The 24,849-nt window shown below is 36.3% G+C and overlaps 1 protein-coding gene across 3 annotated transcripts in view; it reads right to left on the minus strand.

Moving 5' to 3' along the window:
* Nucleotides 1-6,922: 6,922 nt before the first annotated feature.
* UBE3C (ubiquitin protein ligase E3C) overlaps nucleotides 6,923-24,849 on the minus strand; it is a 172,506-nt gene continuing 154,579 nt past the window's right edge. For all 3 annotated transcript variants that reach the window (XM_043967090.1, XM_043967093.1, XM_043967091.1), the window contains exons 20-23: nucleotides 20,033-20,221; nucleotides 19,864-19,930; nucleotides 17,778-17,908; nucleotides 6,923-7,984 (exon numbers count right to left, since the gene is read on the minus strand). In XM_043967090.1, the coding sequence (XP_043823025.1) occupies nucleotides 7,814-7,984; nucleotides 17,778-17,908; nucleotides 19,864-19,930; nucleotides 20,033-20,221 (558 nt within the window). In that variant the 3' untranslated portion in view covers nucleotides 6,923-7,813. The remainder of the gene's footprint in view (nucleotides 7,985-17,777; nucleotides 17,909-19,863; nucleotides 19,931-20,032; nucleotides 20,222-24,849) is intronic.

The following is a 24,849-nucleotide window of genomic DNA, read 5'->3' on the forward strand; positions in this document are numbered from 1 at the left end:
TGACCTTGGGTAAATTACTTCCCTTCCTTGATCCTCAGTTCCCCCATCTTTAAAATAAGTGGATTGTACCACATGGTTGATTTCCAATGGCCTTTTTAGCTGTAGAGACTGATAAATTTTGTAAGAGAGCTTTAATGCTGGGAGTTGACCAAGACAGGGCTTCCAGTTCTTCTATTTCACTTAGTAGAATCAAATAGTGCTCAATTAAGTTTTTAGTAACTAAGCATACTCTTCTAAAAATTCATTGTATAGAATTTGGAACTGAAAACTTAAAAAATGTATAAACCTTTTTAAAAAATGCATTGTTGTCCCCCCTCTCTCTGTCATTTTAGCCACTGGACCTGAATCTTTGTGAATCACTCATTCTTCTAGACACAGTCTAACCAGGCACCCGAAAATATATGACAGAGTATAATTCAGAACTGGCATGTGATGAGCTAATTATTATTTTGCAGCTCTTAGCTTCTCTGTTTCTATGAAATATGACAGGTGAACTCAGAACTATTACCAGAGAGCAGGCAGGGCAGCTCTGTTTAGAGTGAAAGGCAAACAGAATGATGAGAAACAAAGTTGACTTTGGGAAGATGGGGTCGGGGCAGGAGGTGGGGAGAGCAAGAGATTGAGCTGGCAGGGGTGGTGAGTGCAAAGGAGGGTGTCTGGTGCAAAGCCAGATAACTCCCTCTCTCCTCCATCACAACACACAAACACATATTCACATGTTTCTGGGAATAAGGTAGAGTCTGGGAAAAGTTTTGCTTTGATAAAGCAGCACTAGGGGCAGCTAGGTGGCGCAGTGGATAAAGCACTGGCCCTGGAGTCAGGTACCTGAGTTCAAATCTGGTCTCAGACACTTAACACTCACTAGCTGTGTGACCGTGGGCAAGTCACTTAACCCCAACTGCCTCACAAAAAAAATAAATAAAAAAAAAAACCAAGATAAAGCAGCACTTAGTAGAAGAACCAGATAAATAGGTTATAGTGAAGCCCAACAAGTTTACAGATGATCCAGAGCTCCCAACCTTCAGGGTCTTCCCCGTTTCCCTTTAAGCTTTTTTTGTTTATTTCCCATGTATCCCCAATGCCGTCCAGGGCACACAACCTACGCCTGGGGGAGAGGAGATAATGTTAAGTTTGTCAGAGAGTGTAGAATCAATTTTCAAATGCTTCCATCAGTTGCTTGACAGAACGCCACAGACCTAATAACTAGGAAACTCCTTAGGATGAGTTCTAGTTCTCCGGCCAGGTTGGTACAAAACTGAGAAATGGACACAATCTTTCTTCTTTTCCTTCTACCTGCCATTTTCTGAGTAAGGAACTTTTGCTGCTTCTCTAGTGCCTTCAATACGACCACCTTTCAAACCCACTTCAGTTCTGACCTTCCTGGACAGATCTCTAAATCCTTTCTTTTCTTTGCTTCCCTTCTCCACTCCTACCCTCAATTAAAATTTTACTTATCGCCATCCCAGGCCTTCAGAACACCAACTTCAAGGTAATTTGATGAATACTACTGGACGCCTCAACGTTTTTGTGACAGAAGAAACCTAGGGCGACAGAAGAAACCTAGGGCTCTCCAAGGCTGTCAGCTAAACAATGGCTATAACAAATTCAATTCAAGATGGAAAGGTTTTGAGCATGGGTCCGATCCCATCTGTCACTTGGGAGATAGCCTAGATAAATTTGGAGAGGCTTATTACCAGGTTGGCTAGAGTAATCAATTTTTTTTAAGAGTAATGAATTTTTTGGCCACAGCAACTCTTAAAGACTGCTTAGTAAAAAAGTGTAAAGAGATTGCAATCTAGTTTGGTTGGAGCAGCTATCCCAATGAAATAATGAAACAAAATCTAGTTTTCTCTTCCTCTAGCTATTCTTCTACCTCCTGACAGAGGTCAATCTCTTCACCACTTCAGGTCTTTTTTCTTCTTGATTTTCACACACAAGCCCACCTTCCTTTTTATTTTATTTTTAATTAAAGAACATTGATAGATGACCAGGAAAATGAGCCCTTTGACCTCTTCTAGGAAGAAAACCAACCTGTGCTTTGAGCACCTCTTAGTCTTTTCGTAGGTATGGTAGTGCCAGAGTTGTTTTTCCACTTTTGTAGATAATCAGGTGGCCATAATTAGGTAGAAGCCAGCACTATTTCCACTGCATCACATAGGAGTAGGCATGCAAAAGAGGTAATTTGTAAACATAAATGGCTGAAGAGCATTAACAGGTCTGGACTAGGGACTTTGGATAGTCAGAGGATGGGCATTAGGCAGGCACACTGAGGTATAGGAGACAAAAGGAATTTGTCAAGGTTTAGACACAATCAAAATTTAACTAGTTTTTTTCCTCTGCATTCATTTTTCTTTTCTTTTGGTGAGGCAATTGGGGTTAAGTGACTTGCCCAGAGTCACACAGCTAGTAAGTGTTAAGTGTCTGAGGCCGGATTTGAACTCGGGTAATCCTGAATCCAGGGCCGGTGCTCTATCCACTGCGCCACCTACCTGCCTCCTCTGCATTCATTTTAAAAAATGTAAATGACCCTTTATTTTTTCCTGTCCCTTCAAGTTTATTTTTTTTTCTGTTTAGAATTTTATTTTCCAAATTACATGTAAAAACAAATTTTGACATAATTTTTTAAAACTTTGTGTCCCAACTTCTCTTCTTCCTTCCTTCCCACCCCCCACTCCCAAGAACTCAAGAAATTCAATATAAGTTATACATAAGTAGTCATGGAAAACATTTCCACATTAGCTAGGTGAGAGAAAACAGATAAAAACAAAACTTCAGATTAAGGAACTGTCCAAAAAATTATGCTTCGATCTGTTTTCAGATACCATCAGTTCTTTCTCTGTAGATGGACTGCAATTTTCATAAGTCCTTCAGTTATATTGGATCATTGCATTGCTGAAAATAACCACGTGCTTCCCAGCAGATCATCTTAAACTATTGCTGTTATTTTGTATACAGTACATTTCTCTCTGCCTCAGTTCATGTAGATCTTTCCAGGTTTTTCTGATAGCATCCTGTTCATCATAATTTTTATATAGTACCTTAAACTTGACAAAGAATTTTCTTCACAATAGCCCAGCAAAGTAGGTGCCATATGTTTTGCCCTTATAGTCAATCATCAAAACTATTTCCCTCCATCCTATTCCCTTCCCATGATATTTACTCTATTTTCTATCTTCTTTTACCCTATTCCTTCACAAAAGTGTTTTGCTTCTGGCTGCCCCCTCCCCTGCTCTGCCCTCCCTTCTTTCACCCTTCCCTCCTTACCCTCTTCCCCTCCTACTTTCCTATAGGGTTAGATAGATTACTCCTCCCAACTGGGTGTGAATGTTATTCCCTCCTTGAGCCTACTCTGATGAGATTAAGATCTTTGAGCTAATTCTGTGTTCTAAATTTTCTTCCTCCCTCCCTCCTTAACACTCCCTGTGTAATCAAGCAATTCAATGTCATACATGTGCAGTTACCTCTGCATTCATTTTTTTTTTTGCATTCGTTCTGATAAGACAATTTTAAGTTAAAACAAACAACGAATCCTTTGTGATTGTAAGTAGGGATGCTGTCATGGGTGTCATTGTCATTGTTTCTTCTAATCTTTACCAACCCTGGACAATATGAATTCATATTCATATGATGACTTACATCTTTGGTAATCAATAGAATATCAATTCTATTTACTAGAGTCTATTAAAGGCAGGGAAATGGATTTTTAATTTTTTTTTAGTGAGGCAATTGGGGTTAAGTGACTTGCCCAGGGTCACACAGCTAGTAAGTGTTAAGTGTCTGAGGCTGGATTTGAACTCTGGATTTGAACTCAGGTCCTCCTGACTCCAGGGCCGGTGCTCTATCCACTGCGCCACTAGCTGCCCCGAAATGGATTTTTTAAAAGAGTTTTATGAAGTTTATTTTTTTAATTAACAATTTCATTTCTTTCAATTAACAAGCATTTATTTTTCCTCCTTTTCCCTCCCCCTTTCCCCCTTCCCCATCAAATAAAAAAGAAAATCCTTATAACAAATAAGCCAAGTTAGGTAAAGCAAATTCCCTCATTGGTCATGTTCAAAGATGTAGGCTATTCAGCATCTTGAGTCCATTACTATTCTCTGGGTCAAGAAGTGGGTAGGATGCTTCATCTTTGGTTCTTTGACAATAAGGCTTGTCTTTGATCAGAGTTCTCTAGTCTTTCAAAGTAGTTTTTCTTTATGTTGTTTTGTATGAATGATTCTGATTCTGCTAAGTTCATTCTGCATCAATTCATACAGGTCTTCCCAGTTTTCTCTGAAAGCAAGTTTCGATATTTCTTATGGAGCAAGAACACTGTATTATTTGTAGTCATTCCCCATTGGATGAGCACTCACACAGGGAATTCAGTTAACCAGAATTCCCCATTCCCTCAACATTTGAGGTTGCAGGAGGTGGTGCGGAGCAGTGGAAGGTGGGGGATTCAAACCTCTTACTGGTACTTTTTACAAGTATCCTCCCTTTAAGGTAAGTGCTATTAATATCCACATTTTACAGTTCAGGAAACTGAGGCAAACAGTGACTTATCCAGGATCACACAGCTAGTGAATGTCTAAGGCCAGATTTGAAGTCAGGTCTTCCTGACTGCAGGCCTACTGCTCCATCCTCCATATCATCTCACTGCCTGGTGATGCAGGAGCATTAGACTCAGAGTCAGAAAGACCTAGGTTCAAATTCTGCCTTACCAGCCAGGTGGCACAGTAGATAGCACTCTGGGCCTGGAGTCTGGAAGACCTCAATTCAAATCCAGCCTTAAACACTTATTAGCTATATAATGCTAGACAAGTCACTTAATCCTGTTCACCTGTTTCCTCATCTGTAAAATGAGTTGGAAATGGCAAACCACTCTAGCATCTCTGCCAAGAAAATCCCAAATGGGGTCACTATGTTTAGAGACAATTGAAAAACAACTGAGCAACAACCTATATAACTATGGGCAAGTCACGTAACCTCTTTAAGCCTCAGTTTCCTCTTTTATGAAAAAGGTACAATAAATGAAAATTGCTAACAGTATATGTTGGCAAATTATAACAAATGGTTAATTTCTTTTACTATTAGGATAAACAAGTATTAAGCACCTACTGTGTTCTAGGTATTAGGGACACAAAACCCAAAATCAAAGTCCTAAATAAGTAAATTTGAGGTACTTTAGCAGGTGAGGTGAGCAGGCATTCACACCTGGGGGAGAGAGGAAATTAGGAAAGGTCTTGGTTGCACCTAAGCTGAACTTTGAAGAGGGAGTGAATTGCAAGTGTGGAATACTCTCAAATACAATCTCAAAGAGTACAGAAACAGAAGATGGAATGTTTTGTTTGAAGAACAATAACAAGTCCATTTGCCTGGACAAAGGTTAATTTAAGCATTTTATAAGGGGCAATACATTACAGGGCCAAGGGGAAGTCTTCAATAGACAAATCTAAAACAACTACTTCTATTACAATGCCTTTGGCTTCAGTCACACAATTATCAGTACAATACAGATAGATAGGAGAATACCAAAAAAAGCAGTGATGGTGATCGATGATTCTAATGATTTTTCCTCAACGAGTCTTATAAACAAAAAAAACCCAAACTGATAAAAGCATGACGTTGTTCCTGAAAGTAGGAGAAGCCCTATCATTGAGGGGACAACTTTCCCTGTGCAATAGAAATCCTATACTATAAAAAGATAATGGACCAACAATTAGGTATATTCCAAATACATTTTCCATGACTTTGCACAAAACCCAACATAGACCTGGGAAGAATATGGTGCTACCTTTATTTTACTAGGTCACGGTTTCATATTCCATTATGGTATTAGGTTTTAGGGAAAAATTTTACCCACATGTGAATCTATATTATGAAGACTGTATTAACTGGTGGTGAGAGAGAGGTGCTTGTAAGAGAATCTGGATTAGTGTATTTATACACAACCAACCACATTAGCCTGGAGCATGGTTGATACAACTTGGGAGATGTGAGCATTTAATACAAATATTTAATTTTCATCAGAACTTATAAAATAATAAATTAAAAAAAGGAAATAAACTTAATCCCAAAATAACTTTAAAATACTTAAAGAATAAGGAGATCAAATAAGCAGGCTCAGATTAGGATAAAAGAAAGCTAATAACAGCAACCATTGATTTCTCTTCCATCCTAAATATTGAAATTTCAATATTGATAAAGGATATATGAAACCAATTTACAAGTAAAGAATATGTAGAGTATGCAACATTCAACATAAATAAAGCAGTCTAAAGCAAAAGAAAAAGAAAAACAATTATTTTATTTCTGTATACCAAGACTACAAATAGCATTTGAACACTTCATTTATTACCCAAATTAAGAAATTATACAATTTATATTGATACTGGTAAAGATCTTATAAGCATCATTTAGTCTTCCCACATTTATAAGTATATTGCTGGTTACTGTCAATTAAATATGACATCCAACAGAAACTCCAGTGACAGTAAAATATTTTCAGCATAAGAGATGACCAAGAAACTGATTATAAATTCTGGTGATTACCCACCCCCCTCCCCTATCTAATCTTAGAGAAGATGCACTTTGTTTTCACAATGGATGCTCTGAGTTGTTTACTGGTTTTAATCAGCTAAATTAGATATGAATACAAATCTCGAACCCATAAAGTGCCTTATTATTAGAGAATAGCTTCTTTCCTATGTCAAAGGAAGATGCTTCCCTGGTAATTAAATCATATTCAGCAACGTGTTCCCTCCCACCTTTTTGTCTAAACAGCAGCACTCAACTCAGCAGCTGAAAGCAGAAGCTGCTAAGCCACAAAAATAACAACTAAGAAGTTGGTTTCTACAGTCCAGAAGTGACAATTGAAGGGAGCAAAGTTAGAGAAGGAATATGATCACAGCAGGCCACAGATACAAAAGATAAAGCCTGTTACTTCAGTTCAAATGATTTTTAATAGATGTTACAATGTATTTTCTTTCAAAGTCATTACTATTGCAGGTAGTGTGTATGTCATGGGGATACAATACATACCAAAAGAAATCTGTACAGGCATGAAGGGTAGGTGAAGGGGGAGAAACAGAACAAAGAAGCAGGTAGACTTCACATCTATTGAATATAATGTCCAACTCATCATGATGCAGCCCAATGTAGTACATAAAATAAGCATGCTAATCCCATTTCTGGAAAATGGTTTCAAAAGCACAAATAAAATATTACCAATGTTACATATTTTTCAAGCTTACCATTTCAGGAGAAGGCAGCAGAAAAGAGATGCATTAAGTTTTAGTTGCAACAACTAAGGATTGTAAACAATTCAACCACATGAGAAGCAATAAGGGGACTTAATGGTAAGCATTTTTAATCTTCCAGGTCCAGGATGTCTGCATACATCTTCAAGATGACATTTGCCTAGATATATCCCATTAAGCAACGTGCTGCATCTTATAACTTTATTGCTAGCTCATAAAGTTATCTTTATTCGAACAGCACAGAGCGAAAGCTTCATCTTTGGTTAATTCACTGTATACACTGAGTTTGCCACTGTTCTTAAAATGTGCTCTTCTTGGCAAACACTAACCCAGCCACACTGCACACAGCATTGGTTATTTTGAGTCACTGGAAAACGGTGTCCATGTAAATAAGTGAGTTACTTAATAAAATCATGTGTGTTTTAAAAAATAAACCTAGGAGGACATCTGGTAAGAAAGAAGAGCTGCAGAAACCTAGCCTGAGATGCCTTGGTTGGCTTGGTGGGGGCGCTGCTTATGGTGGAGGCACTGTGTAGTTTCTCTCTGTAGAACACTGAATTTGGCCTCAGCACAACTCAGCTTAGCTCAAATCCAGCAGCACATTCGATGGCGTAAAGGAGCTTACTACGGAGAAGGTTCTCATCATAAAACTCAGGTAGCTTCAGGAGGTTCATGCAGGTACTGGCAGTGGGAAGTCGGTCTAGGTCAGAGCCCCCATTGTGAATACAAAATGCAGGATACAGCTCCTGAAAAAATACATTAAGTGGGAAAGATTGTTTGTTGTTTTAAAAATTTATTTGAAAATTATAACCATTAAAGGTTAACAAAGAAAGCTTGCATAAATCATTTGCCCAAATAGACATTACAGAACACTGCACTCACATTTTGCAAAGAATCTTTTCTTCCCCATAGCACGCTAAGAACCATCTTAAGAGGCAACACAATATAGTGAAAAATGAAGCACACAGCAGCTGTGAGTTTGAATCCTGGCTCCACCACTGATCATGATGAGCATTTAACCTTGCAGTGTCTTTGTCTCCTCAACTATAAAATGGGTGCATTACTACTTACCTCACAGGGTTATTGAGAGCAAAGTGCTTAAACCATCAAACATTAGAAAAATGTGAGATATCATTATTAACATCATCTCTCTTGGCATCTTTATTACATTATTTATAAGGAACATCATGTACTTGACCCTGTACACAAGGACACAATAAGGATAAAAGGATATGGAAACCAGGGGGCAGCTAGGTGGCGCAGTGGATAAAGCACCGGACCTGGATTCAGGAGTACCTCAGTTCAAATCTGGCCTCAGACACTTGACACTTACTAGCTGTGTGACCCTGGGCAAGTCACTTAACCCAAATTGCCTCACCAAAACAAAACAAACAAAAAAAAGTTCTAATAAACAAAAATTAACATGCATAATGCCATAATTTTCATGATTTATGTTCAATAAAAGTTTATACTCAACTTTAACAAAGCAATAAAAACATCCTGTTTACTTCCATGTTCCCTTCCGGCCTCTGACAAATAGTGGCCAGGCAAATCTCTAGATAACCTCACAGTACTCTAGGTAATCTCTAAATCCTCTAAGTGGCAGAAGATGCTACTCTGCACTGTCATAGGAACTTTTCTCTGTCTGGGAATTCCCCATAACAATGAAATCATAGGTCCAGTCACTATTCCTACTGTTTAATTTGCCTGCTTATAGTCAGTGTGTTCATTTTGGGGGGGAACTGTTTTTTTTTAATCTACATTAATCCATTATATCTTTCCCTACTTCTTTGAATTTTTCATACTTCTTAAATGCCAGTTTCAGTGGCCCCTCTGAAAAATAGGAAAAAACAAAAAGAGGGCTATATTCATTTAAAATTTGGAAAAGAACGTCTAAGTGTAAATGCAATTAAAAACAAATATCTTAAAGTAAACCTTTTCTTGCTACTATACTCAGCTTATTGCTGCTATTGTTGCTATACCCTAGCATACTTTCATAACAGTATGTTCTTAAAATGAGGCTGGGCTCCACATCAGGAATGAAAGCTATCTGACACTGAAGTGAATACAACGAAAGGAATCTCAAAGGTCCCTAAAAATAAGTCATATTGCATTTTTCTACTGTCAGCCAACAATTTAACTTTCCATCTTCTGCCTATTTCCTTGGCCCTGCTGGAATATAGATGAGGATATAATGTTAAATCTTTCCAAAAAGCAAAAGACAAAGTGTGGGGAGCAAGGCACTGGATGTTTGCAGAGATTCTTCTTGAAGGCAGAGCCTATCTATTTATTTCCTGAAAGTCTTCAATCAAATGGAATGTGAAAAAAAATGTTGTGTCTTGTTTTGGAAAAAAGCTGCATGAAACAAATGAATTTTGTTTTGATCACAGCAAGTGTTGTTTAAGATAAAAACAGGGCCTATTTTTTCACACTGGTGGCAAGAGGGTGATGATCCATTATTACCATGACTAAAACTTACTATCACGAGAAAGTCTCTTCCAAAATTAAGTGTTAAGAGATAAGATAAATTTAAAAATTCAACTTCAAATCTAACCTGCTATACCACCAGTAACAAGAGGATCATCTGCTCAAAACCAATTGGAACATGTCAATAACTTTAAAATATTTTCAAACAAACCATTTCCTACAGAATAAAAGTCATTTGATCTCTTGGGCTTTCAGAGACTATCACTATTTTTTGTCTAGTGAAGAAACCAAGACATTGTAATAGATTGAGTGATTTGTCCAAGTTCATAAGTAAAGTCAGTGACAAAGTCAGGGCTAGAACCCAGGTTTCCTAAAGCTGCATTCCAGTAGACTTTCCATTGGGCTGGTTAGTTAAAGTTATCCTTACAGTTCTATTATTCATTCACTCTCCATACCCTGGGCCCATACTAGTTATCATGTCAACTAATACTATGTATTAGTGGTGATAATGGCATTTGCATTTTATCAGAGACCTCCTGAAGACAGACAGCTTTAATCTGAGACAATCAATCTAGAATTTCAGGCACCATGGCAAGTTTGTAGAAGAAATATTTTAGGCCAGGGCAGGCACTTCTCTCAGCATCCTATAAGGAATATATAGACAGCTACACAGTCCTTTTACATGGAAGATTGGCCCTGCTATATTCCCTGCTGTGGAGAAATGTGAAGCTATATGTTACTCATTTTCCTTTCTTTCTTCAGAAGTTTTTCTCTTGCTGGAAGCATTTAAGTGGAAGAAAATAGCAATGATCTTTTTTCCTTTATCCCTATTACAATTTGTAAACTAAAGTCCTCTGGTAGGACTGGACTTTGTTCACAATATATCAAAGCTACTAGAAAGAACTGAACAAACCAACATTCAGCAGAAATTGCTGTAATAAGTTGATGGAAATGATATCTATACCATTCATTTAAGGATACTGAATTAATGGGACAATAAATTGCTCTAAGTTCCTTATATCTGCTTTTCCTACTCCTACTTTCCTATTACTAGAAAGGTATTGATACAGTCAGTCAACTACCTGTTTGTCTTTCATTACACTACTTAGGCTTTTGCGACAGAAACTCTATTTATCAGGTGTTAGGAATTGTTAAATGCATGCTGGAGCCCTGGCTCCAAATAAAACAATAACCAATGTGTGTATGTACTTTCTTTTTTTAATTTATTTTGTTAAATGTTACTCAATTACGAGTAAATTTTTTAATGATCATTTTAAAATATTTTGATCTCCAATTTCTCTTCCTCCTTCCTATTCCCTGCCCTTTGTTTTATTTAAATTATTGGGTTGCCAAATGTTTTTAGCTAAATTACTGGGGTCTAGGTTGGGTTTTCTAAAATATTTTCTAAAATATTACTACCTATAAATTAATGGCTATTGTACCCATTTAGGCAGTAAAGCATTTATTATTAAGGTATATTAAATATTAGAAGAGTATTGAGCGCATGGCAGTTAACACGAGCTGAAAACCCTTCAGCACCTTATTTCTAAGAGAGAGAACACATGTCCTAACAGCCTACCCTGTCCTCAGAGGGGAGTGCTCACCAACTCATAGCGGGTCCAGATCCAGAATGTGTTCTAAGATAGCATGGGCCAGGAGTCTAGTGTGTTCCTTTTATCTTCTTTTGATAGAGACATGTCACTACACATTGATTAAAACTAATTGGTTAATGTCATTCAACTCCATTGGTTGACATGAACTTGAGGGTGGTCCATATTAAAATGAGCTGTATGGTAATGACATCAGGATCTAAGGGGAGAGACCCCCTGAGGGGCAGAGTCAAAGGCCAGATAGGTGGGGCTTAATCTCATCAGTTCACTGAACTAGTCCAGTGGAGGGGGAAAGAAGGAGACAAAGGGTCTCCGCTCAAAAAACATTATTAATAATTATGTTCTCACACCTTCCTTGAAGAGACAAGCAATTTGATACTGATTATATGTGTGAAGTCATGCAAAATGTATTTCTACATTAGCCACATTGCAAAAGGAAACAGACCAAAAAAACCTCCCCAAGAAAAATAAAGTAAAAATAAGTGATTCAAAATGTATTCTGAGTTCATTCATTCTCTCTTTGGAGCTAGACAGCATTTTTCATCATGGGTCCTTTAGAACTGTCTTGATCAGAGAAATGAAGTCTTTCACAACTGATCATTCTTGAAGTACTGCTGTTACTACATACAATGTTGTTCTAGTTCTAATCACTTCACTGTGCATGTGTTCATATAAGTTTTTCAAGTTTTTCTGAAATGATCCTGCTCATCTTTTCATACAGCGCTCCATCATGATCATATACCATAGCCTGTTCAGTTATTGCCCAACTGATGGTATCAATTTCCAGCTCTTTGTCATCATAAAAAGAGCTGCTGATAAATATTCCTATATGAATAAGTCCTTTTTCCTTTTCTTTGATTTCTTTGGGATACAGACCTATTGCTGTCAAAGGGTATGCACAATTTTACAGTTCTTTGGGCATAGTTCCAAATCGTTCTCCAGAATGGTACCAACAGCACATTAATGTCCTATTTTCCCATATCCTCTCCAGCTATATTTGCCGTATTCCTTTTTTTTTCATGTTAGCCAACCTGATAAATGTGAGGTAGTACCACAGAGTTGTTTTTATTTATATTTATCTAGTCAGTAGTGATTTAGAGCCTAGCTTCTTAAACTCTGGGTTGTGACCCCAAATAGGGTCATGTAACAATGTGGGGGTTGAGAAAAATTTGGCAATGGTAAAAATTTCTTGGGTGAAAAGAGGTAGAGTGGGAAAAGTTTAAGAAGCCCTGATTTAGAGGACTGTTTTATGTGACTATTGATAGCTTTGATTTCTTCTTTAAAAATTTCTTTTTAGTATTTTATTTTCCTCCAATTATATGTAAAAATAATTTTTAACATTCGCCCCTTTCCCCCTGGGGGGTGGGGTGGGGAAGAGGGTTAAGTGACTTGCCCAGGGTCACACAGTTAGTAAGTGTCAAGTGTCTGAGGCTGGATGTGAACTCAGGTCCTCCTGAATTCAGGGCCGGTGCTCTATCCACTGTGTCACCTAGCTGCCCCTGTCCCTGTATATATTTTTTTTTAAGTGAGGCAACTGGGATTAAGTGACTTGCCCAGGGTCACACAGCTAGTAAGTGTTAAGTGTCTGAGGCCGGATTTGAACTCAGGTACTCCTGACTCCAGGGTCGATGCTCTATCCACTGCACCACCTAGCTGCCCCCCTGTATAATTCTTAAAAGGAGCCAGAAAGGAATAAAATATATGCATGTTTCACATGAAAATAAAACCGGAAAAGGAGGCAAGAGGGCACGGCACAGAAGGAATATTACTAAAGCTTTTTGTCAACATTCACCAACAGAAGAACATTAATGTTCTCAAAAAACCACAACGCTAAGAGGAGAGAATTTGATTCTTGAAATTAAACAATCTATTTTTTAAAGGCCATGTAGCCTTTAGTGTAAAAATAAAAAAACCCTGAAGGCAGAAGGTCAGTCAGCACTAGTTAAGTTATTGTGTAAGAGGAAAGCTTGAAATATAATTCACAGTTAAATGCTGCATTTTTACTGTTCCTTTCACAATGCTAATGGAAATTTCTACTTTGAGCCTTAAAAGTGTTAAAAATGAAGTTCTACATTGAAATGCTAAGTCAAGGGCACCATTTCTTGCATAATTAAACACAGCAGAACGGGAATTTGCAATGGTTCAAAGTGAGAATCATCATCAATTTATTATGTGACCTGATAGTAACTTAACAATTTTCTACAGCACTTTAATGATTTTTTTTTGGTCTCTAACAATCACATTTATTAAACTTATTAAACTTTAATTAGCTTTAGCAAATGTTATTCTTCTCCAATAATATGGCACTAAAGGTTCTCATAACTTTCAAATGATACTCCTTTGCTTGTTCTATTTATAGTCTTGGAACTGAAAGATCTTTTTTTTTATATCCTTTTTTCTTAAATAAACCTGAACTAATTCTAACAAAGATAGTTCTTTTCTAAGTGTACTGGGTTAAAAATCAGAAAGTTTAAGTTTTAATACAGTCATTTTTAAAACAAGCTTTAGTGTCTAAGATCATTATAAACTTTTTATATTTAAAGCTATTAATCAATTTTCATATTTAACCCATTAGAAGTTATTTTACAACTGTAAAAAAACAAAATGTAAAGACTGTTGAAAGCATAAAACCTTATTTAACATGAGAAGAGTTATTCTGGATTAAAGATTTTCTGAATAATTCAAAGACACACACACAAATGATTGCTCAGAGGTTTCCCTGTCAAAAAGACAGTATAATTTCTCCATCATTTGTCCTTTAGAAGAATAATGGTCAGGTCTGGGAAGTGCAGAGCTGGTCTCAAAATTTGAAAATATCAATGACTAAGTTTGTACTACAGATAAGAAACAAGTATTTTTAGATCTAAACATTGCCAGCAAGTCAAAGGTGCCTTGGTACAGGACCTAAGTACGTTACTCTCTTTCACAGTGCACTGCTTATAAGAAGGTCAGGTTTGGACAAATCAAAAAACTGCTTATGACAAGGTAAAAACAAAACAGACATCTACCTTGGGCTTTTTCCACATACAAAATGTTTATTATGGTATCTGAGAAAGATAGATTCTCACTGATGGAAATCGTATGTTCTGAAACTGGATAACAGTATTGTTGTCATCTTTCCCACTGTCCTCTCCTCACTGGGGAGGCTGGGATGTTAAAAATCTACGGGCTCAACAATTTGAGTACTGAGCTGGAAGAGGAGGCTGCAGGACAACAAGGAATCCAATACCCTGCAGTATCATTTCTTATGATCAGCTCAGTCTTGGAGGAAATGACAGAGAATGGTCTGAACCCTAAGAAAAGTAGTTCTGAAGGCATCTTGGGGCCAGAGAATCTCGTTGAACCTGGAAATCAAAACTATTTTTATTCCCATGATTTGAATACCTACCTACCTATGGACAAGCTAGTCAAAGTGCTTATTGTAGGAAAGGCCCTTGGTAAACTAAACTAGACTTGTGGACCTCGCCCCTTAAGCCAGATGTTTTGACTCATGTGTGGATAATACTTTGCTGTGTTACAAAAAGAGCTTAATTACTTCATCATCTCATACAAACATGCCAGGGATATAGTACACATGGTCTTCTGACTTGGGAGAGATGGAAGACAGTGCTGGGCACCTGGTGTTCTTTATTTAGCCTTCTCAGGCTACATTACAGTCTCATATTCCATTTTGGACTCTGAGATACTCTATCAGGCTCCTCATTTTCCACACAATCCTATCTTTGTCAAAGTCAGTTCTTTCTTCTTTCCCCCATTTCCCCTCTTCCTTCTGTCCTCTTTGATGCTTCTGATTTACTCTAGATCCAAGAAAGAGAAGCAAATTAGGTAAAAGGAAGCCTAACCTGGAAAGGCCTATGATATTCTGTGTAAATTACTGACCTGAATCACTTTAGTAGTGAAATAAATATTTTTGATGCTGAACAACCAAAACAACCAAAGAAATAAATGCTCCCTACCCCCATGCTGCCAGTCTTCTTATACTTACTCCCTGACACATACTTTTCAAACCAGTGACACTGGTCTCCTGGCTGTTCCACAAAAAGATGTTCCTTTTCTTTTTTTAATTGTTTATTTCTTTTTTGTGGGGCAATGAGGGTTAAGTGACTTGCCCAGGGTCACACAGCTAGTGAGTGTCAAGTGTCTGAGGCCGGATTTGAACTCAGGTCCTTCTGAATCCAAGGCCAGTGCTTTATCCACTGCACCATCTAGCTGCCCCCAAGATGTTCTATTTCTTGACTGGGCATTCTCCTTGGCTGTCCCCCATGTCTGGAATGCTCTTCCTCCTCTACTCTGACCACTAAAATTGCTGATTTCCTTTAAGTCCCAACTAAAATCCTACCTTCTACAGGAAGTCTTCCCCAACCCCTCTTAATTCCAGTGCTTTCCCTCTCTTAATTATTTCTTATTTATCCTATATATAGTTTATTTATACATTATTTGTTTGCTTGTTGTTTCTCCCATTAGACTGTCTTCTATCTCCTTTGGTATCCCCAGTGCTTAGCATGGTGCCCAGCATATGGGACATGCTGAATAAATGTTTACTGATTAATTTATAGTCTAATCCCTCATTTTACATATGAAAAAGGTAAAGCTTAAAGAGCCCTGCCCAGGTTCTGAGCCATATTCTTAGCCTGAGAATTCTCATAATTCCAAAGCAATGGTAATAGACTCAACAACAAAAAAAGTGAAAATGCTTGTCTGTATAACTGAATAAATTTTTCTGCATGTTATCTTTTATTTGACTATATGCAATATTTGAAATGGTAAACATCCCTATTTGGCTTGGATTACTTATCTAATAAGAGAAAGAAAATCATGTCTATACCCCAACTAGTTGATAATTCAACCACTTTGTAGTCTGATGCTAATAATCTTTCACTTAGTAATGATACCAATGAAATGAAACTGGTTTACAGGCTTATATTTATCCAGAGAAACACAAATTACCAACCACCTTTCTGCTATAGTTTCACGACCTAAAACTGTTGGACTGTGTAAAAGGTCAAGAATGGGAAAGATCAAGAATTTCATTTGGCAATACTGGAACGTAAGAACTCAACAGAGCTCCTTAAACAAAGGTTATTTGAAAATGAATGTCTATCCACATATTCTCTATGAGGACATCTGGTAACCGATGATTATTTAATCTATTAATACACGATTAGACTGTAGCCTCTATTTAAGTGTTAACACCTTGCCTTATTATTCTTTTAAAATGTACACACACACATATATATCATATATGGATATATATAATGTATGTGAATGAAATAAATTTGAAATTAGTCAATATTTATTTACTAGATTATTTTAAAGACAAAAGATAGCAAGAAAATTTGCATGAGGTCACTTTTTAGGGATGGCAAAATAAAGAGGCCCATGTATGCTAATATAATAAACAACACTGGAAATCATATACTAATATCCTTCATAAAAGGCAAATATAATATACCAATATTTAAAATTTTACTTATAAATATAGTTTAGGGTGCAATAAAGATTTAAGAAGTAAACAATCTAAACTACAAAGAATAAACATATCGCTTCAGCACATCACTATGTATCTAATACACAGCTTAAAATGGAAGAATTTACTCAGAGATATTGTGGTTGTAAAATACAACTGCCACATGAGAAGATGCTAGACATAAAAACAAAACATCCGGGGGCAGCTAGGTGGCGCAGTGGATAAAGCACCGGCCCTGGATTCAGGAGTACCTGAGTTCAAATCCGGCCTCAGACACTTACTAGCTGTGTGACTCTGGGCAAGTCACTTAACCCCCATTGCCCCACAAAAAAAACCCCCAAAAACAAAAAACACCCAACAATAACATAAAAAAAAAAAAAACTTAACACCCAAACCAAGCCAATCCAAACTCAAAAAGAAGGTTATCCTCCTACTGTATGCATTTTTTACTTCAACTACCTACTTACTGCATCATATAGAAGTCTCTTTGAATTTCAGTGACTACTATTTAAATTTAAGTAGTGGTCTCTACTACTGTCTCAAGTTACCCTGGGTTTCATAATTTATAAACATCAACACAAATAATACATTTTGTACGTATGTACGTATATATGTTTATCTCATATTGAAATTGCCCCAACAAAAATAATTTCTGAAAAACAATCTGTAATCATTTAAAAAGAATATTTTTGGTAATTCAAACTTTTAGAAACCAAAGAAAAGAATGATGACTTTTGTGGTAGCTAGGTGGCACAGTGGATAAAGCACAGGCCCTGGATTCAGGAGGACTTGAGTTCAAATTTGGCCTCAGACACTTGACACTTACTAGCTGTGTGACCTGGGCAAGTCACTTAGCCCTCATTGCCCCGCAAAAAAAAGAAAAAAAGAGACAACTTTTTTCCCCAAATAAAAATAATTTTAAAATATTTTCTCTTTGATATTAAATAGTTCATAATTCTTTGCCAACTAGAATCATATTATTCATACTCCTTTACCTTTCTCAATGACAACGAATGCTTAAAAAGTCAAGTTTACCTTAAACCCCAAAAGAGGTGGGCGAGAGCAACTTGTTACAAACTTGAGCAGTTTGCGCTTTTCTTCATCAGTGAAACTTTCCACAACTTTCCAAAAGATTTTAATTACAGGATGATCTGCAGAATAGCCACCTGTGAAAAAAATGAAGAATATTTTATCAAAAGTAAATGTACTGGGGGCAGCTAGGTGGCGCAGTGGATAGAGCACTGGCCCTGGAGTCAGGAGTACCTGGGTTCAAATCCGGCCTCAGACACTTAACACTTACTAGCTGTGTGACCCTGGGCAAGTCACTTAACCCCAATTGCCTCACTAAAAAAGAAAAAGTAAATGTATTGTTAGAGGGCTTTTAAATACTTTTTTAAAAAGCCACTAAAGACTACAGGATGACTATTTTATGGCCATACTTGAGGTTCACTCTCCATCCTTGTTTCAGAAGAATACAAGCCGATTTTGAAAGAACACCCCTTTTTTTGGCCATTGAGATACAAAGTAGGAATCTAACACAAGGGAGAAGGGGAAAAATGAAGAGGGAACAAGGGTAAGAAGAAAAGAAGACATTGTTGTATGTAACTGTGATCTAAGCACCCCAATCTGCACAGGTAGAAAAGAGATATCTCTAATGAAATGGATGTCAGTAATAGATGTTTTGAAAAATTTACCTTAAAAAACTATATATGTAACTAGATTATATCTCTTGTACCTCATAGCCCATGATAAATAATAACTAAGGGTGACAACTGTATGCAAAACCCAAATGTTTGACATTCGTATGATTGGAATGAAAAGTGTTTTTTCCCCCCACAAAGTGCATATATCTAAGTCACTTAAAGAATACTTTACCACACTTAACTCAAAATAATTCCTCATGTCAATGGTTTCTGAGTCCAAATTAATTCTATCAGGAGACTGCTGATAGCTGTTGGTGATGTTAAAAACAGGGCTAACAACCTACCCCAGAAACTGATTAGACCCTATGTGAGAATATAGCATGATGTTGTTTATGGTTCTTAATCAAGATAAGTGGTTATTAAAACTAAAATAACTGCTCTATATCATTCCTTTATTGTTAATGTGTTCAGGAATAATATCAATAAAGAAAAATCTCAAGTGTCTTAATTGGCACCTAACTGAAAATGATGATATATTAAAACCTATTTACTGGAATAGCTAGGATCCTCAAAAGGTATAATAAACTCTCTCATTATACATAAAGATATGCAGACAAGAAGAAAATTTCTTGGTATTAAGAAAGTGCATTTTAAAAAATTATGATTTGATATTGGAGACTGTTGCCTTGCAACCTGTCACTGTTTGCCTTTACAGAAGACACTGAGATCTGACTGCTTAAAGTTCACTTATAGAACAGCATAAGTATTGAGTCACTGTTGTAAAGTACTTTTAAAAAAAATGCTGAATAAGACATATATTACATACATTTTCGAAAATGGCCAATACAGTAATTTACTTTGCTTGATTAACTCGATTTGTTATTAGGATTTTCTTTGTCTTTCTTTTTTTCTTCAATTACAGAGGGGTGAGAGAGAGAAAACAAATGTTTCTTAATTGAAAGAAACAATAAAATTAAATTTTTAAGAGGACGTGGTTCTTATTGTCATGAAATTTAAAATCTGGTTTTGGAGAAAAGATACGTGTATGTGAATAATCTATGAACTCATATTTATGTAAACATATGGTACATTGATAATGGATGATTCATAATGATCACCACCTTAAGGGACTTAAAATATCCCAAAGCACCTTCTAATTCAAAAAAGGAAAAATTCAAGTTATTTCAGTATAATTCTTAATATTTTATATTTCACTCTATTCTGATGACCTGAAAATTGGCAATTTATAGTGAGCTGGAATGTCTTGACTAATTAGAGTAGTCCATTTTCTAATTATGTATAATAATAATTGTTCTCTGAACTTTCTTATTTATAGACCAAAATTTTCTTTTTGAGTTTACTAAAGATACTATTGATCATTTTTCAACATAAAGATGTTATGGAACACTTGCGAGTTCTTCTGAAAGAAAAGAACTAAACTATAAATGAAAGCTATTTATGACAGACTAGTAACATACCTGAATAGTTTGTGAAGGATTTGAGGTCCTCTAAACTGATGGGCACTTGGGCACCAGAAATTAACACCTGAAATGCCAAGTTTAAAATTTCAAGTTTAGGGTGGAAATAAGAAACTTCTTCTATCACAGTGAAGCAATCTCTTTTTCTTAGAGTCAACAAGTATGATACCTGGATTTCTTGCTGGTCAAACATTCTGAGCCATTCAAGATTCACAACATTGGCCAGACCTTGTCTGAAGGCTAGACAATGCTGTCGGATTTGCTTGTTTAGTCTATAGTCTGCTACCAGATGGATATATGCAATTCGGTTAGCACTGGTGACAGGAATATCCTTTCCACCTGGCTTCAGTTCAACTACCTATAAACATAAAAAAAGAAAATGAAAACATATACATATTAATTATACTCAAAGTATGTTTAGAAATTTGCAATTAAATTGAGATGAAAATACTTCAGAAGAAATGCAATGTATGTATCTAAAAGCTACAAATGTTCAATCTTGTGAAGAAAGAATAATGTTAAACATGCATGTGTACATTTAAGCAACACATCTGTTGGGATTCTGTAGGAGTTAGTATTGTGTTCTATCTTTGAAAAAAAGAAATGCCTTTTTTTTTTGTTTTAGTGAGGCAATTGGGGTTAAGTGACTTGCCCAGGGTCACACAACTAGTAAGTGTTAAGTGTCTGAGGCCAGATTTGAACTCAGGTACTCCTGACTCCAGGGCTGGTGCTCTATCCACTGCGCCACCTAGCTGCCCCCAAAATGCATTTTTAAAAGATTCACAACCCTGCTGATGATTCACTAGTGAAAAGATTCCATAAAAGATTTCATAAAGTGAAAATAATACACCAGAAGGTTTGAAATGAGTCAGAAATTATGACAGAAATCTGTCTAGAAATTCAATTTGGAATGAATGAATGAAATAAAATAAAATAAATGGGGGCAGCTAGGTGGTGCAGTGGATAAAACACCGGCCTTGGATTCAGGAGGACCTGAGTTGAAATCCGGCTTCAAACACTTGACACTTACTAGCTGTATGACCCTAGGCAAGTCACTTAACCCTCATTGCCCCACAAAACAAACAAACAAACCAGTAAAATACAGACTCAATTTGGGAAAAGGAATTTGGTGAAGTGGAAAATTATTTCAATGGATCTGTGATCTTTTTTTTTTTTTTTGGATCTGTCATCTTAATGATAAGAGGATTCTCTCCACACATTCAGATCCCATTTCTTCTAAACCTATTCATATGACTTGTTTTCTCCTATAAGGGAATCAGGTATAGGCTGGCTTATTTTATACACATTTGGGCTTATACAATGGCTAATGAAGGTCACTGTAAAGTAAGTAACTTCTAGGGAAATCCTCTTTTACCCAAAATGAACTTTCTCTTATGATAGAAGGATAATTAGATAAGAATATCCAATATATCGGCTACATTTGAGAGTATTTACATGAGCTTATTTTCCATTTATTTGACTAGTTTACAAAGATAATAGTATGATCCCCAGTTATCCATAACAGCTGAATTATGTGACCCCTCTAGCTAATTATTCAGTATATCATGGAGGACATCTGGTAACTTCTAGAATGTAAACTTCAAAAATCTACTGTTTCTTCTGCTTTGTTCCCATTTTAGTAGGGACATTTTGTAAAAGACATCAGGATTGTTCTTGTCTTTACAGTGACAAGAATACAATACATTCAGTTTGGACCATCAGGTCTTAGATGCACTGAATCCATGTTCTTACTTTATTCTAATTTTAAAATTATGGTCATTATCTTCATTCCTTCCTTTTTCTGCCGACATTCCATCTGTTAACTACCTTTCATGAAATGAGTTACCATGTTACTTACAAATGTACCAAATAGTATATCCTGTAATACCCAAGCAAAACATGGTAACTTACACACACCGTTTCCTTCCAGTATGTAATCTATGATCTAGCCAAACTGACCTTGTTTCTTATACAAAATTTTCCATCTCCCATTTTGCCACTTGTGAAATAATGAATGCACTACTCTACCTCCATTTCATTAAATTCCTTACCAGAAGACTCATCGCTAAATAGCCTTTGGGTTCCTCACAAGGTCCCTCAATCACTTTGCATTTATTTTGCCTATACATATAAGTATGGCATAGTCCTGGAGGTAGGAGGACCTGGGTTCAGATCCTTCCCCTATATGGCCCTTGGGTCATTTAACCTCTCAGTGCTCAAGGCCATTTTCTAAGACTGGAAGGGGATAACTTCTATTAGTAGAAAGAGGGCACTTCCTCATTATAACATTTCCTATATATTCCTAAGTTCAGTCCCTATCACCTATATATGCTATATCTTCTCTGATACACATAAAGCTCCTATAAGACAGGGATTTTTAATTGAATCCATGGAAGCTGATGAGATCACTAAGTGAAAACATATGGAGGGAGATGAGAAGAACCAGAATTGGAAGATCTGAGTTCAAATCCTAGTTCTGTTTCTTCCTAGATTTGTGACTGACAGGTCATGAAGGAAAATGTGAATTTATCTTTAAAAGAGGAGGAGAAAAAGAGGACATTCCAGATAGGGACAACAGCAAGAAAAAAGGAGCAGTGGTGGTAATGAGCAAGACAGTAAAGAGACTTGGACTGATTGGGGTGGAAGCTTGGTATATGGTATGTGTGTGTGTGTGTGTGTGTGGGGGGGTTTTGAAGGCGAATGGAAATAAAGATGGCTAGGCAGAGTATCTGGAGGTCCTAGGAAGTCAGGAAAAGGAGTTTGAACGACGTTCCTGAGTAGGGAAGTGATGATCAAAGTGATGTTTAAGTAAGATCAGAGGAAGTGGAGGGGTAAAAGACTGACAACAGGAAAGATATTTGAGATATATAAAATATCCAGTATGTCAGTAATCCTGGCATGAGATGGTGGGAAGGGAGTGCCAGATTTGGGTAATGAGACCATAAAGGAAGGAGTAATACAAGTGATGTTTAAAAACACCCATATGCACACACACAAATGCTCATCAATTGAGAAATCACTGAACATTTTTGGTATATGAATGTCATGATATGTTGCACCATAAAAATGATGAGGATGAGGAATTCAGATAAATGTGGAAAGACTCGTATGATCTGATGCAAAGTGAAGTAAGCAAAATAAAAGACAATTTTAGTCATATATGCAATTACTATAATTATGTAAATGAAAAGGACGTCCACTGGGAAAAAAAAGACAGGGATTTAAAAATTTTGTCTCTATTCCCAATACTTATTAGCACAGTGCCTGAAACAAGCTTAATAAATTCCTCTAGCGTGATCTGGCTCCCCTTTCCCCCTTTTATGGATGTAAGACAGGTAATAAGATGTACTTTTGTGATTTCGAAGGTATAATAAGACTAATGGACTTATAGGTCTAATAGGAAAGAAGTGTAAAAAAAGATTTCCAATATTTATTTTAAACAATCTACATATGTAAGAAGAAATTTTTAAAATTTTAATAATTTATAAACTCCTTTAAATGGCTGAAATCTGATAAATCAATTATATTTAAGCGATATTAAAAGCAAGCTATTATATTAAAAGGATAAAACTAAAATGTTTGTTTTTACAATATTAAATAGTATAATTAAAGTGTTTTAAAGTAAAGTTTTATAATTACCAAAAAATATAAGAGTTCTGATTAGAATGTTATCTAATTTGAAAAGCTTGGCATTTCATTAATATAATCACCATATTGTACTATCACCCTTACACTTAAAATTCATTTATATATCTATATAGATTAAAATGCAACACCCTACATTTATTTTTTAAACAGATTTCAATATTTGCACAAACTTTAATGAACTACTGCTTATTTGCTAAGTTATCACAATCTATTTCAGATGGAAGAGTATGAAATATTCCCATTAGTAATGGCTTTGTAGAATTTATTACAGAATGGGTTGATGTTGATGACTTTATTCTATATTCAACTAATACCACTAGATGGTGCAAGGCAACAATAACATGAGCACTCAGTAAGTATTCTCAAGAAGGCAAACTGTATGGGATCACAGATTTACAGCTGGTTTCTCTGTATGTGGAGAATCTTCTCATTTGAATACGTATATATGTTCTTTCAGCATGAGACTGTCATGAGGGTGAAACTATAATATACAAAGTATGAAAGAGATTTGTAGCAAAAACAACTAAACCTTTCCCAAGCAATGACTATACCAACTCTCTGTCATGTTACTTTGTTGTGCTTAACAAAGAAAATATTTTATTTTATTGTTTCCATTTACTGTATTCCATTTGGGAGAAACAAAATATCATTTTGAGGCAATCAATTATGTTTGATGATCGTATACAACAGTGAACAGTTTTGTATATAATATCCCACTTTTCCCTAGCCCATTCTTTTGATCTCTGTGCCCCTGTGAAAAGACCTTACAAAGCTATACTCATATAATCAACCCTATGAGCTATCAGCTATTTGTGATATTCTATTAGAAATTATTCCTCCCTTGATTACAGAGGTGAACACCAGACATTTATTGGCCTTTGTTCTGTTTCTCCACTTCTAACTTCTGAAGAAAGGGGGAAGTGAAGGAAACAATCAGAATTCTGTAACCATTTCTACAAAAAGCTAATACTTTAGTGTGGGGTTGAGTTGTCCTATTATAAGGGAGGTAAGAAGCCATGAAAATCCTATACATTGTTGAAGAAGAAAGATGGGAAGCTTAGTAGGGCTAAGATGTGCCCAGTTCAGGGGTAGCCTCTCCAGACTAACACTAATGCCAGTCTTTTTTCCATTACGGACTAAATATCATTACATTCAGGGATCTAGCAACTGAATTCTCCAGTGACCAAGATCTACTTGTATATTCTCCCAACAGTTGTATCAGAGAGCCCGAATATAAGAAACCTTCCCCCCCCAGAACCTATGTCTTGTCCCTAGCTGCCTCAAATTAGTAGCCTGCCCTCCTGAGCGAAAAATATATACAAAAGCTTCACAGTCTCC

This window comes from Dromiciops gliroides, chromosome 5 (assembly GCF_019393635.1).
Source record: "Dromiciops gliroides isolate mDroGli1 chromosome 5, mDroGli1.pri, whole genome shotgun sequence".
NCBI classification, from domain to species: domain Eukaryota; kingdom Metazoa; phylum Chordata; class Mammalia; order Microbiotheria; family Microbiotheriidae; genus Dromiciops; species Dromiciops gliroides.